We start from the raw sequence: 13932 nt of genomic DNA, 5'->3' as shown, positions 1-13932 counted from the left end.
TGACAGAATGGGTTTTTAATATTAGATGTTTTCAGGCAAAAATCACTTCCTGTGGAATTTAGCAACCAGCAGATAAGCAACAGCACAGAACACTTCTGCTTTCTGGGTATTTCTGCAAAGATGTTGTAGCCGAGGTGAAAATGAATACACTTTGTTTTCTTTATTCTTTTTGAAATATCTACAAATCCTGATTTTATATTGAAGAGTTGGACAATAGAGTGTTCTATGTCTTGTCTGTGGCTGATGCCCAGACACGCCCGTTACAGTGTATTATTTCTAATGATATTTTGGCCTCATTGTTCCTTTGGACCTGCGTTCTGCTTTGCAAAATAAACTACTAAATTCCAAAATCCGAACCAGTGCAGCCGGTGTTCAATTGTAGTTTGTGCCTCCAGCGGAATCTACACAAGCGCCCCCTAGCGGCCGTATATAGTCGGGTGCGAGCATTTTCGGAATTGCCCTGCTGTTCCTCCCACTGCCAGCAGGGGCGGCACTTCTGGATGTTGCCCGTTTTTGACTTTTATCCACAGAAAGATGCACCACGCACATGTCTACTCACCCAAACAGGAAGCGGCCCATCCGACAAGCAGAAGGTTCCGGGAGAGTATCGTGATGTCGCGGCTTCTTCTGAAGCAACAAATCCTGCACAAGTGTGAAATCGCGGTTGAAGTCGTGAGAGCATGAAAGCACATCTGGTTGTGACGCCATCTGATCGGAGTTCAACCTGATCGTGAAAGTGCGGTGCGTGAATCCCTGAGGGTGATGATGGTGGGGGTGATGAAGAGCGGCTCCGTCCTCTATAAAAACCGCAGCGGGCGCTGGGACGGAGCGAGAGGCGACGGGAACGCAGAGGGACCGCCGTCACATCTGGACCTGGAGATGCTCCGCAGACTCATGCTGCCCGCCGTCAGCCTCCTCCTGCTGCTCGCCTGCAGTCCCGCCGAGGCGTGGTACAAACAGGTGGCCGGACCCCGATACTACTCCGTGGGCAGAGCGTCCGGGCTGCTGTCCGGCATCCGGAGGTCTCCGTACACGAAGAGAGCCGAGCCGGAGCCGACGGACGGGGAGTCCGCGGGCAGCAACGCGGCCGAAGCAAGTCTGCAGAACTTCATCCTGAGGACCATGGTCAGTGCTCCACAGAGGAATTATGGGATGGCTCTCATTGCCATGACGTCCTACATGATCCATATGATTTGTGCTGTACGTCAAAGATAGATGTTCATGTTCTGCTGCTCTCCCACCAGCCCGTCTGTGTCAAAGACGTCCAAGCCGACCCTCAGAGCTGCCAGCTCCTGCAGGACCTCAGGGGCTTGCTCCGCTGCCAAGCCGACGTCTTCTTCTCCCTGGACCCCTCAGACTGCGCAGAGGACTGAGCCCGATGGACTAGCCAGAACCGCTTCCAGCTCCAAACTGGTGTTAAAACTGGGGTTTTAAAGTTGTCGTACTGGTTTTAAGATGTGCTAAAAGTGGCGTTGTGAAATTAAAAATGTACCGGGGAATAAAAGAATCATCCCGCAGTTTGGGTTTTTATTAAGCAAGTGAGACAAATCGCACAAAAATCCAGATTTTGGAGTCTGAATTTGTTGTTTTGGACCCTAATAATCACCACAATCACAACCAGTCATTCTCATTAATAAAAACTTTATTTAAAATCCTTTAAAAATACTTAGCTTAAATAAAAAACAGTACTATACAGTTACAGCAGCTGGACGGATGCCAGGTTGTCTTTGACAATCTGATCCACGACCATGTGGAAGACCAGCCGAACGCTGGCCGTGTCCGTTGCCGTGGTGTAGTGGTGGTACACGGGTCTGTCGGGGCCGCGGCTGCACGACGAGAACATGGCTGTGATGAAATGAGCCGCGGCGTCCACGTCCCCATCGTCTCCTGCGGGGGGGGGGGGGGGGGGGGGGGGGGGTGTTTGAACTGGACAGATGAGCATTTCTAGCGGGGAAAAAAATTACCTTGATATTCGGAAAAGTAGAGTCTCAGGTGTCTCCCGGAGTGACGGATCTTCTCCTGGAAAAGGTCGGTTTTGTTCATGAGCAGAATCTGAATCAGGAAACAAATGAAAGCAGCTGTGGAATCACTTCATTCATCATTCATTCAAAAATACACCACCGGACCCAAACGCACAGGTGAAATGGACCTTTACCGCTCCGTTCCCATGGTCTGGATCGGCAAATTTGCTTTCAAGGGACGCGTTTTGAGCGGAAAATTGGATTTTTCTCTCGCGGTTTAGATTTGAAACATGTAAAGATCTGAAGGTTCTGATGCTGAGGAGGTTGGTGGAAACTCCTTCGCCTGCTCTTCATCCCAGCTTTGTTTGGATCAGGCAGGTGATCACGAGCGGCCATCAGGAGCTTTAATCAGCTCCCAATTTAAACAAAAGTGCCCGTTTCCCTCCCACGGGGGCAGCGACTCACCACTGAGGTCCTCCTGAAGATGCCGTTGGCGCAGGTGGAGGCAAAAAGCTCTAAACTCTCCTGGAGTCGATTCTGCCGAGGGAAGGAGGGACAAATTACTATTTGCAGCACGTTGGGGTGAGGAGGCAGCGGCCTCTTCATACGCACCACTGGGGAAGCCTCCATTAGCGTCGTGTCGTAGCTGCTGAGAGCCGCGACAAACCAGACGGCCTGAATGCCTTCGAAGCATTTCAGCCACTTCCTCCTCTGGCTGCGCTGGCCGCCCACATCGTACAACCTCAACAAGCCGATAAACAAAGATTTAGTCTTTAATTATGCGGCGAGAGATTCTATCTGAATATGAACTTCTCATTCTAAAGAAAAAAAAACTGCCTCTTTGTTGGAGGACACAGGTTTTTTCTATTTGTAGGAAGCAGCGAAAACATTTAAATGGAGTTGAGTCTTTATTTACTTTAGAGTGGCGTCTGGGGGTCTTGGCGACACAGGTAATAGCTCTCGTTTTAGCCTTCAGCTGTCTGATTGCTGTACTCAAGGCAGCAGCCATCGAGGCATTTATCCCCTGGGTCAGGAGTCTGTCACTAACGCGATGTTGGACAGGTTGACTTTAGGGTAACCACTGCCAGATGACAGACTATCGCCTGTCTCCGGTTTGCTGCAGGCGCGAGATCAGAGATTTAATGTGGCAAACTAGAGCGAAGAAGGGCGCGAGAATCATTTTCACACCTCCGTACCGAAACCTGTGAGGAAATTTCAGCGAAACTTTTCATTGTTCACCTTTAGACGCACGTGAAAACGAACCTGGAACCAGATCGAGTTACTGTTTTGTAATGTTAGACTGGAGCCTGAGTAATGAAGGGCTTCATCTGGCTCCCGTGATATCATTTCGGACGTTTTAGCGGATGCTAACACGCTTAATCTTCATGAAATCCACAGAGCGGCGGAGATTCCCACGCTATCGTGTTGCATTTGCTGCAGCGGTTTAATAAACCTCACCTGAAGATCATCTGGTTAAGCTGGAACTGCGTCTCCACGACGCCGCAGGTCCGCACCCGCACTCTCAGCACGTCCGTCTCTGTGGGGACGTACAGCGGCGCGATGATTCGATTCATGTTCTCAAAGAAACTGGAGAGGAGGAAGTTCGAAAACCTTCAAAACACAGCAAACCTCTGGGCCGTTTTCAGAAAGGGTTTAGACACTTTTTCGAATTACTGCAATCATCTGAATTCTCTTTCACACACCTAAAATCTCTCTCAAGAGCCTCATCGAGTGCGTAAGTCTGTGTTAAGACCAGACGCACGCCGACGCGAGCGTCTGGAGAGTCATCTCACATTGCCTCAGAGGCCTGAGGAACATAGTCCAACATAGGAAAATAGTCCCGTATTTCCAGAAGTCGATGATGCGTCACCTTGCAGGTGTGAACTTTGTTGAGTTGTCACATCAACTTCCTGGTTCTGGCCATGCTGGAGAACACTGGCAGAACTCCCTGCTGCCTCTGAACAGGAATCTTTCATCTATTTCAGCGTTACCTCCAGATAAGAGCTAAAGGTGTGGGTGAGTGAGACCTCTAGTCATGGTTGTATGGGGCTAATCAGAGCTGAAAATCCTCTTTAAACCAGGCTCTACCAAACACCTCAAGTGTCCGATTTATGTACCTTTAAACGGCTCCAAATCAGATGTTTTCATCAGTCTAGATGGCTAATAAAAATCTGATCGCTCCATCAGCAGGCTCGCTAACTTTTTTGTTTTTAAAAGCTGTCTGGTATGAAAGCAGGAGGGTCAACGAGACATTTACTCCAATATATTCAGCACTTCAGTCGATGAGGACACGCGGGCGGGAACAATGCAGCCAACGCTGAGCCCCTCCAACCAATAAGTGTTGTTGAGGAAGTGTAGGAACTAACCTAAAAACGATAGCCCACATCCACCCTCCTGTTAATACTCGCAGCCGTCAATGCGCCACCTACTGTTGATACGCTGCTATGGCGGCGCCGGAGGAGGTTGTGGTTTTAGCACAGCAGCAGAGGAGCGGCGAGGTAATTGGTGCTGCTGTGATGACTTTCATCATGTGATTCGTGCTTACTTTAATTCATCCTAACTGCCTCAGCGTATCTGCAAATAGAGCTTTTTAAATTTAGCCACAATTACATCTCCCTCTACGCAAATACAACAGGACCCCCCCCCCCCCAGAGAGGAGCTATTCAAGGCCACAGATGTACGCAGAACAAGGCAATTTCCCCTGACATTTCCATCGTTATTCGGCCGCGGAGATCGTACTCACTACAGTGCAGAGTCGTTCAGCTCAAACTCGTAACCTCTGGCCGCGGCTGCTCGAAAGCCGTGGTCAGACCAGAGGGCGCAGAAGGCGTGGGCCACAAAAGGGAGCAGTTCCTGGTCCTCTCCAAAACACTGACTGCAGGAGAGGACGGAGCGGGCGTGCATCTGTAATGAATCACACAGGACCCTCCAGGCATGAACAACGTGCTGTTCTCTGTCGCAGTGCACAGAACGTGCAATAAATACATTTATGAAAATAAATCCTGCGTGTCGAAATGGGCTCCTTGTGCTGATTATGTCCAAAATTTAGCACAACCCATTGACGCTACATTATTTACTCATATGGTTTAAGAAATGCAGTCGGTTGAGTGACTTTTAAATGAAAAGCAAATACATTTAAACTTTGTATCGTTCGGCATTTGAACGCAGCACTTTTCCCAACTTTGAGACAAGAGGTGAATGGTGACACCTGGCGTCCAAACGGGGAATTGCAGCCAATAGGAATTAAACTAATTAATGCTGATTTGTCTAAACCTTAAACTTGCACCATCTCTACTCGCCTTGTTCTTCTTGTTGGCGAGGTTAATCCGCAGCATGCCCATTCCTCGAAGTACAAACTTCATAGAGGTCAACAGGTTGTCCAACACTGCAGGCTGTGGGACAAGTAACGGGGGACGTGTTGTTATTGACCAATGCAGCTGCGCCGGGAGGACAACAAAGTCTGATGCTTAGTACCTTAAAAGTGGTGAGCTCTTGTTTGGAAAAGCCGTGGCTGTGGATTATCTTTATCTGTTTTATCAGGGTGCTCTTCCCACTTTCCGCAGGCCCTGACATAAACCAGGCCGACACTGGTGACGGGGTATCAACAAGAAGACAATAACGGTGTCTCGCTGTGGATGCACCTACCGAGCAGGAGGATCTTCACCACATTCATCTCCGTCCTGGCGTGCTCACAAAGGTCCTGCTCGATTTTGGAGCTCTGGAGTTTTGCCCTTTTGCTCTCCTCGCTGACATCCTGGTGAAGGCACATTCCCATACAGATCTGAGGAGACATTCAGCTTCAATACCAGGGCCAGAGGTCACAATCAGGTCCAGACAGCGGTTAGGTTGATGAGTAAAGAGACATCTTGTTGATTCCTACTGACATCTTTTTGATTTATTTTGTGATTCAGTCTATGAAAGTTGGTTAATTGTGACACCAAACTTAAACACACAGTGAATTACTGCCAGGTCTATCATTGGCTAATCAAAATAAATGTTTATGTGCTGAAAATGTGCCAAAAATCATAAATTTAATAGCCCGTAATCAGGGCGCTGGGTTGCCAGGTTTGCCCCTAATTTGCAATATAAAGATGGTGGTTTCTTAGATATATCTGCTAATATAGCAGTCTGGCAACAGTGAAATGGTTAAAACTGCCCAAGTCATTAATAATGTTTTTGGTTTTCTCCAAATGAAGAAGTAGACAAATTGTCCCGTAAAATGCTGGACGACAGCAAACGCAACTGAATATTATAGTACTTTTAAAATAATGAATTCAAATGCAGGTTCCTTCATTCATATCATTTTCTTTAAAAGTCAAACCGAATTCAGAAACTTTATTACCTGTAATGGGACTGGCAGAATGTCGAGACAGCAAAACATGGGTGTTTTTCCTCTGGACGTGGCCGCTGTTTTGGTTAAGTTCAGCTAACGATGTTAGCAACAACCGCAGCTAAGAGCTAATATGCTTAATTAGACACACTTGTGATGCTTTCATGACGTTCCGACGGTTTGAAAGACATGAACAAAACTACTATGCTGTATGTAATTACTACTTCAGGAGAGGGATGCTGACTGGAAATATTCAAATATTTTGCTTGAATAAAACTACATATTTGTACAGACGCTCAAACGTTGAGAAAATTGAAATTTTAGAAAGGCTGGATTGTAGCGTCAATATGGTGTTGTAATTTACTACTGTTCTTAAATGTGACATTTTGCATTGTCATTTTATGGTAGATTTCCCGTCAAAATTTGTCAAGTCTTCAAATTAGAAAACGTTTTAATGCATAAAAGTAATAGTGAAACAACCATTTCCTCCAATGTTCTTTGAAGAAGCAATATTATAAAAATGAGCAGAATTTGAAAGTAGCACCAAAATTAAGTTTATCACCATAATATCTATCTTTCAATACCTGTATATGATAACAGATAAGAGAAGACTTTATTAAAGCCACAACTAAGATAAGATAAGACTTTATTAACACTGCGGAACTATGTTACTCCGAGAAAAGAAGAAGAGCGTGCTGGTGCCACTCCTCCTCCTACCACTAATCATCCATCCATCCATCCATCCATCCATCCATCCATCCATCCATCCGGTGGGTCCATCAGAAGGCGCTGCAACGGCCTCTTGCGGTATAGTGTGGTATTACATAAAATGATGGCCTAAGCCTTAGATCCAAAGTCATTCTAAAACGGAATTCATTATTTCTTTAATGTTAGTTTGGTGCACTTATGGAAGCTGGGCCCAGGCAGAATTAAAATTGCCACTTCAAAAATCGTTCCCTTAGCCAAGACTACACCTTTAACAATAACAAAAGCTGATTTCACGCAACTGCCTCCAACTCAGGCGACTGCCAAATTTAGGTACTAAGCACCCGACATTAATCAGAGTGTGTGACACTTTCATACAGCTTTGTGATCCAACTCCAGTAAAAAAAAAAAAAAAAAACAATAAATCATTCAGGCACGACAGTCCTCCTTGCAGACACACAGAAAATGATGCCAAACAGCATTTTAGATGAAATTATTATTTTCAGCTGCATTCTGTAGCCCGGCATCATCTACAGCATCAACATTGAGAGTACAGTCGACACTTAACACTTTCCAGCTCACCATACAGTACACATTATCTACACTCGTATACAGTAGTTAATGAGGTGAGTAAAATATAAATCCACAAAAAAATATAGAATTTAATCCCATCTGATACGGTCTCGACGAGAGGAAGAGGCCGCGAGGGGAGGTCTAGTTTCTGATCAGGTTGTCAACAGAGAGAACTCTACTCTGATAGAACTCTACAGCGTCCTCGGCGTAAGAAAAAAACAAAACGCTCAACATCAGGCGTGCGTCTCGACTGTGCAATAATCGCTGCTCTAATCAAACTTTCAATTCGCAGTTGTTGTAGAATATTCCATCTGTACAGCACATGAGGTTCAAACACATCCTCCGCAGTTAGAGGATAATATATACATACAGTTCATATATACAGAGACAAGTCACCTGACCCTCTGCTTCATGCGCCCAGAGCCCATTACACACTGAAAAAATAAAGTTGTCTTGTTAATGAAGGCAAAAAAAGAAAGTAAAAAGGATCTGGAGATAAAAATAGACACTTTTATGTTTGTTTACAGGTCGATAGTTAATACTTTTGTATCAGTGATTGACTGGCATCAACATATAGTTGCATATGTAGAATATAAGAATACACAGAGCACACCCACACGCACAGGAGTACACACAGTATACCTGATTATGCTCACACCAGCTATAAAGCTGGCTGCTAGAATCAGCATGTGTGAAAAGGGGGTTTTCAATAATCGATGAGTTTGGATTAATTGCGCTGCCTGGGCTCGGACCTTCTCTAAAGCACGGCCTGGGCTCTCTCTTGAGTCTTCTCCTCCTCCCGGCGCTTCATGGCCTGGATCACGGCGATCTCTTTGGCCTCCTTTTTTTGGTTCCGCGCCTCAAACAGCAACCTGGAGTCAAACGGAGGAGAGGACGCCAAACAATGCGATAAAGATCGATATGCCGCTACAGGCTTTTATTTTGGCGGGACCCGTTTTACCTGTTTTTGATTATCCTCTGTACGATGGCATCGGTGGTGAGGCCGTTCCCGCTGTCCACGATCCGCAGGATTCCTCTCCTCCGGGGCTCCTGGACGTCAATAAAACAGGTCCAAATGAAAACGGGTCAGATTGCAGAAATGCATCAGAGGTAGTGGGTGGGTGGGGGGTGGTGGTTCTTACAGCATACGGGTCAGATCCATCCCTGCCCGGATAGATTTCGGTCCTCCCATGACAAACAAGATCCACCTGTGGATGAAAAACCCCACTTCTGCTTGGATCATTTCTAATGCTGAGTGTTTTTGCTGTTTTTAGAAGGTTCCACCTACTTTAAAATGGTCCAGCAAATCTTTAGTGACGGCGAACGGCGCTCCGATCACCACCTCAGAGACGTACTGAGGACAAGACCACCGTCAGAAACTGTACGTTTCACATGCGAGACATAAGAGGGGGGACCTACCCGACAGGCCAGGACACTGAGCGTTCTCTCGTGCACGTTCATTATGGGGTAGTTTTTCCCTTTGTAGCGGTTCACCTCCTGAAAATGAAGGAAAATGAGTCATGACAACAGTATTGGGACACGAAGGCGGTGCCCCCCCCCCACCCGGCAGACGACGCTCGCCTGATCAAAGTGCAGTCCCACGATGACGTACGGCTTTTCTGCCAGCTTGTACACCGCCTCCAGGAAGTCAACGTGCCCGATGTCTGACGGAGGAGTCAAAAAAAATCAAACGATGGCAAAGTTTCAGATCTCTTGTTGAATCTGTCCTCATGGAAGGATACGGAACAGGTCGAAGGCCCCCGCCACATAGATGATGGTGTCCCCGGGCTGAGGCTCCTGGCCTGAGGCGAACTGGATGATCTTCTGTGAGGTCTGCAGGAACTGGGACACCCCCGTCCAGGGACTGTGACCCTTCTGGAGTTCAAAGAGCAAAAAACCCCAAAAAAAACAGTAAAGCAAAACAGCAGATGGACTTTTCACTCCTAAATCTGCTTCAGTCCCAGAAGAAAAACGTTCCTCCGCCCGCACCTCCAGAGCTACTCGGCCATCCGAAGCAGCGTAATACCAACCTTTCCGAAGTTGTCCGTGTGCTGCTGGTAGTCGGAGCTATCCTGAGGAGAACAGAGGTCATTCAGAACCGAAGGCACATGGAGTCCGCGCGGGCAGAAGAAAAGGGACACTCACGATGTTGCTGTGGTGGGCTTTGGTCATCAGCAGCATCCTGCCCACCAGGTCCGTGGTGGAGACGCCCTGCGTCCTCTTGCACTCCCTGAGACGAGACCAGGCATTACCACTGTCTCAAGGGGTCCTGGGGGTAGTTTGTTTTGCTCACCTGTATCGCCCGGACGTCTTCACCTCTTCGTAGGTGTCTTTGCCGTCCACCGTGAGCGTTATATCATCTAAACACGTCCCGGGAAACAAACTCGGTCAGTGTGTCCACTGATGGGCGGGAGCAATAGACACCAAAGGGGGGGGGGGGTTACCTCCATGGACGCAGAAGTCACTGTCATACTTGTCGAGGGTCCCGAGCGTGGTGACGTAAGGCGCCCCTTCCACCACTTCGTCCACCCACTTTATGGCCCGCACCATCTTGTATCTCTCTTCCTGCGTGAAGACCGGAGGACCCTTGTGCTTCGCAATCTCACCTGGGAAACCAGACACAGGCCAGGTGAGAGTGTTAGCAGTGTGGAGGGGCAGCGGGCGGGGGGCACGAAATGGTTCTCACTGTCTGTGTGTACTCCCACGATGAGGTAATCTCCCATGGCCTTGGCCTGCCGCAGCTGGTTGGAGTGGCCGTAATGGACCATGTCGTAGCTAGAGCGAAAACAGAGCAAAACAAATCAGAAGTCTGATTACGGCAGCCTGTCTCGCTCTCTCTCCCGTCTGCCATCCGTGGATAATTAGATTAACCCAGGTTAAACACTGTTGCGGGGGCCATCTAGCATAACAGAGGACAGATGGGTGTTTAGCCTTCCATCACAGACGGATAGATATTCAGCCTGTAGAAGCTAGCTAGCGCCTTCTGCCCAGAGGAGAGGGGGGCGACGTCATCAGCTAGCAGAGCAGTCGGCGGTGTCACAGATATCTGAGCAGCGTCTTGGAATAAAAATCGATTTGCGTCCACAGGACAGCAGGAAGCAGGCGAGAGGATGTTGTTTTCCAGCTCCTGTGTGCATCATGGTGTGTGTGCGTGTGTGTGAGAGTGGTGCAAACACAAGGTTTCACTCTGCCTGGTTGCCCCCACACGTGTCACCTTATTCCTGCTGTATTTTTTAGCAGTGTCAGAGTGATGCTGAAAAATTGATGACCTCGGCCCCTCAGCCAGCAGCTGAACCTGTATGGTCCTCAGCAGCGCACGGGGGGAACGTGAGCGCGGAAAGAGCACTCTCGTCATTTTCCAGAGGTGGTCCGAGGGCAGCCATCTTTGCTGAGTCGGACATTTTTCCACGGAATACGTGCTGATTAGGAAGTTTATGATCGCGCACGGAGGACTTTACACTCCGGATGTTGATGGTTCCCTCACAGCAGAACCTTCGCCCCAGTCATCTCCTCCCAGGGTGACACAACAGGACTGTTTGTGCAGACGGGAGGGGGCGGGGTCAGTCAGGGGAGAACTGCAAGCGACCCCGCTGTGGATTTTCCTTGGAATGCTACAGTGCCTGTGTTTTGGAAGAGACAATGAGCCCAGTGAGGGGCTGCGCAGCGTGTCAGGTGTGGGATGGAAGGGGCCGGAAGGGTTAACGACATCGGGTGTTGTTGACATTGGCCCTTTTTGCATGCTCACCCCACCGGTTAATATTCTGGCATCCCACATATTCTGCAACATTCCATCAAACTGCAGACAGGCAGCCACACCTAAAAGGCAGGAATTCTCCCAGAGAAAGCGACCATAATCCTGCCCTCAAACCCAGAAATTTGAAATATTTCTGCTGCGCCTCACCCCAGAGAGAGGGGGCGCTATAAACAGTCAGGGCTAGCGCTGCAGCTAACTACTGACGCTCTCATTTTCTCATGAATACAGCAGGATTTAACAATAAAATTGATTCAGCAGCCTAAGCAGTCGTCATGACTACAACACTCGCCGGACTAACCGCATGAAATATTGTGGTTCACCTGAGATGACGGTTAAATGTAAAAGGAATCCTGCGTGGTTAAATGGTTATTACCTGCCCATCATTCATGCGTTGAGCATTAAAAGTCACACCTTAATCTCTAAAAGTGCCGTCAAGCCAAACTTTGAGATAACAAAGCCATATTTGGTTACATAATGCTTAAAGTTTGGCGCCTTCGCGGCAGCCTTTAAGCAGGGTCAGGGGTCGGTGTGTCTGGGGGCCACGTCCATGCTCCAGGATCACGGTCCCAGATCACAGGACGGAATAAACCCCCTTCTGGCCATGATGGAACTGCAATTGCAATTAACAGAAACGTTTATCAGAGTCTTACGAATGATGCGTTTAAGACCCGTGTGAATATTCCATATTTGTTGCTTGGTAACAGGAAACCATGTGGCTTTCAATGTCTATACTTGAGGGATGTGTTTAAAAAAACAATACAAGGATGTCAATAAACGCAGGATGTGAAACTTTAAGAGTAAATGCGTCAAAACTGACGAAATGTTGGCAATAGATGCCACAACACGGCGTGATACTGAGGGTGAACCCCGTGGCTCTTTCATTCGGCTTCAGGGAGCATTTAGATCATTTTAAAGTGATGAATAAGCCACTCTAGTCCATTTAAACACCGGTCAAAGTTGGAGAGTGAGTCACGAACTGCAGCAGCAAAGATCGCCGCTCACTTATTATGTAACGGCCACCGAGAGGGAAAATAAGGGGATAAAAGTGCTGTAATAATCACTTAATTACACTTTTACACGCCCGGTGGATAAATCTCAAACGGAGGCACATCAACTGAGGAATTAGTGGCAGAATGAATAGAATTGAGCAAAGCTGCTCCGCCGCTCTGCAACCTGCGGCAGGCCTGTCCCGTTTCCACACCAGGTGACACCCGCGCAAACGCAAAAATCCCCAACGGAAGACAGGCTGGGAGCATCCTCGCCCGCACAGTCACACGACACTCACCAGCCGTCGCACCACACCCGGACCCTCCGCCTCCTTTTCTCGGGACTCCGCGCTGCACCGCCGGGGGTCACCGCCGCATCTCTCCCGGCTGCTGCGCTCCCCTGGTGCTGCTGGTGATGTCCGTTCTTGATCATTTTTCCACACCAGAGAGCCCAATCCTAAACAAATCTGTCTTGTTATCCTTTATATAGAGGGAAAGCCCCAAAAACAGTGACAAAGCAGCCGTCTTCGCTGCAGGACAGCCGGTATGTGTGACAGCAGCAGCAGCAGCAGCAGCAGCGCGGTGCGTCCTCTTTATACAGTCAATGGATGCGCCAAAGCCTCCTCTGACGCGCCGGCGACGCACGACGCATGCGACGTCAAGGCGGCGTACGACGCAGGAAAGGAGCTCCCCGCGCGACGCTCCCGTCTATACGTTTTAACCGCAGTGGATTTTATTTTGAAAGGGCCCCAATGCGCCTCCTACATGGCGCTTGACGCCTGCTTGAGTCGTACGATCGAGCGGCGGCGCGCAGGAGACGCGGCGTTACATAATAGCGCCGTTTTGTCCGCCGTCATGTGACTGAAGTATCAGAATTCCACAGTGACGTCTGCAAGTTTGACGTGTATATCATATTTGCTGTTTTTAGAGATAAAAATGTCATATATATGGGAGAAAGGGTGGCCAAACCTTTAAGTAATTACAAATAAAATACTATAAAAGGCCAAATCGTACAAATGGGCGTACAGATCATAAAAGACATTAACGGCGAAAAAAGGAGGTGACTACAATAATAATAGAGCGGCATATACTTCTCTGGGGTGCATATATGCTCCAGCAGATTGTGCGAGGCTGTAAATCACTCGGGTCGTTTCGTCCTGTGTAGAATGGTTAAGAGGATTAAAACTAGGACAATAGTTCAAAACACAAGGGCACGGTGAGGTGAATAAATCTATGTGTGACTCTCCTCGTTCTGCCCTTTGTATGCTCTTTTATGGAGATAATTTGGGTTCAGTGTGTAAACAGCACGGTGGTGCTCCATCCACAATTTTAAGTTCAGTAAACTTTCAGCAATAAATAGAAATTCTGACGATCTTGGCTAATTTTACTGTTGAATTCGGGCAGCGTGTAGCTACACAGAGCTACCGACAGGGGGAGCCAGAGCACGCAGAACGAGGAACCCGTTCATCCCAAATAATCCAGGTTTTTTGTGGTTTGGTGTCATTGAATGCGCAGATGTTTTTTTTTTTAATTTCTATTTTAAGGAATCTGTTGTTAGATGTGTCTTGTGTGTAGCAGTGATTCGTTAAGGGTGCAGTTTTCTCAGCAGGCCCTCCGATGATC

General features: G+C 48.0%; 3 protein-coding genes across 5 annotated transcripts; 1 reads left to right on the top strand and 2 right to left on the bottom strand.

The window, feature by feature from the left end:
• The first annotated feature begins 156 nt into the window (after positions 1-156).
• Positions 157-1517, top strand: LOC115249994 (neuropeptide B-like). The gene is made up of 2 exons (XM_029836741.1): positions 157-1125; positions 1245-1517. Exons 1-2 carry the CDS (start codon positions 763-765, stop codon positions 1371-1373), a joined length of 492 nt encoding a protein of 163 aa, XP_029692601.1. The 5' UTR covers positions 157-762; the 3' UTR covers positions 1374-1517.
• Positions 1518-1624: 107 nt separating this feature from the next.
• On the bottom strand, positions 1625-6439 carry LOC101075960 (guanine nucleotide-binding protein G(o) subunit alpha-like). 2 transcript variants are annotated; one of them, XM_011603997.2, is made up of 10 exons: positions 6304-6439; positions 5607-5742; positions 5436-5527; positions 5261-5353; positions 4705-4865; positions 3420-3548; positions 2574-2703; positions 2427-2498; positions 1965-2052; positions 1625-1826 (listed from the first exon to the last, which is right to left on the bottom strand). In XM_011603997.2, exons 1-10 carry the CDS (start codon positions 6340-6342, stop codon positions 1672-1674), a joined length of 1095 nt encoding a protein of 364 aa, XP_011602299.2. In that variant the 5' UTR covers positions 6343-6439; the 3' UTR covers positions 1625-1671. The 2 variants fall into 2 exon arrangements, with proteins under 2 accessions (XP_011602299.2, XP_003964702.3); XM_003964653.3 differs by having other exon boundaries at positions 1625-1887; positions 6304-6436.
• A 1034-nt stretch (positions 6440-7473) lies between these two features.
• On the bottom strand, positions 7474-12923 carry LOC101064308 (ethanolamine-phosphate cytidylyltransferase-like). Of its 2 annotated transcripts, none has more exons than XM_029836946.1 (13): positions 12609-12923; positions 10256-10344; positions 10014-10175; positions 9863-9929; positions 9715-9799; positions 9600-9641; positions 9312-9459; positions 9151-9233; positions 8989-9066; positions 8858-8923; positions 8712-8777; positions 8531-8619; positions 7474-8441 (listed from the first exon to the last, which is right to left on the bottom strand). In XM_029836946.1, exons 1-13 carry the CDS (start codon positions 12740-12742, stop codon positions 8327-8329), a joined length of 1224 nt encoding a protein of 407 aa, XP_029692806.1. In that variant the 5' UTR covers positions 12743-12923; the 3' UTR covers positions 7474-8326. The 2 variants fall into 2 exon arrangements, with proteins under 2 accessions (XP_029692806.1, XP_029692807.1); XM_029836947.1 differs by having other exon boundaries at positions 9312-9444; positions 12609-12918.
• Positions 12924-13932: the final 1009 nt, after the last annotated feature.

Source organism: Takifugu rubripes, chromosome 5 (assembly GCF_901000725.2).
Source record: "Takifugu rubripes chromosome 5, fTakRub1.2, whole genome shotgun sequence".
NCBI classification, from domain to species: domain Eukaryota; kingdom Metazoa; phylum Chordata; class Actinopteri; order Tetraodontiformes; family Tetraodontidae; genus Takifugu; species Takifugu rubripes.
The sequence above is the reverse complement of the archived record's forward strand: the minus strand, read 5'-3'. Positions and strand labels throughout refer to the sequence as shown.

Coding starts and splice junctions, on each gene's coding strand:
- LOC115249994 (XM_029836741.1), top strand. CDS start 763: ATGATGGTGGGGGTGATGAAGAGCGGCTCCGTCCTCTATAAAAACCGC. Junction 1,126..1,244: donor ACTTCATCCTGAGGACCATG/GTCAGTGCTCCA, acceptor CTCTCCCACCAG/CCCGTCTGTGTCAAAGACGT.
- LOC101075960 (XM_003964653.3), bottom strand. CDS start 6,342: ATGTTTTGCTGTCTCGACATTCTGCCAGTCCCATTACAG. Junction 5,743..6,303: donor TTCTGCCAGTCCCATTACAG/GTAATAAAGTTT, acceptor ATGTCTCCTCAG/ATCTGTATGGGAATGTGCCT. Junction 4,866..5,260: donor TCGCCAACAAGAAGAACAAG/GCGAGTAGAGAT, acceptor GATTCATTACAG/ATGCACGCCCGCTCCGTCCT.
- LOC101064308 (XM_029836946.1), bottom strand. CDS start 12,742: ATGATCAAGAACGGACATCACCAGCAGCACCAGGGGAGCGCAGCAGCC. Junction 9,930..10,013: donor TGACTTCTGCGTCCATGGAG/GTAACCCCCCCC, acceptor GGACGTGTTTAG/ATGATATAACGCTCACGGTG. Junction 9,067..9,150: donor TGGGACTGCACTTTGATCAG/GCGAGCGTCGTC, acceptor CTTCATTTTCAG/GAGGTGAACCGCTACAAAGG.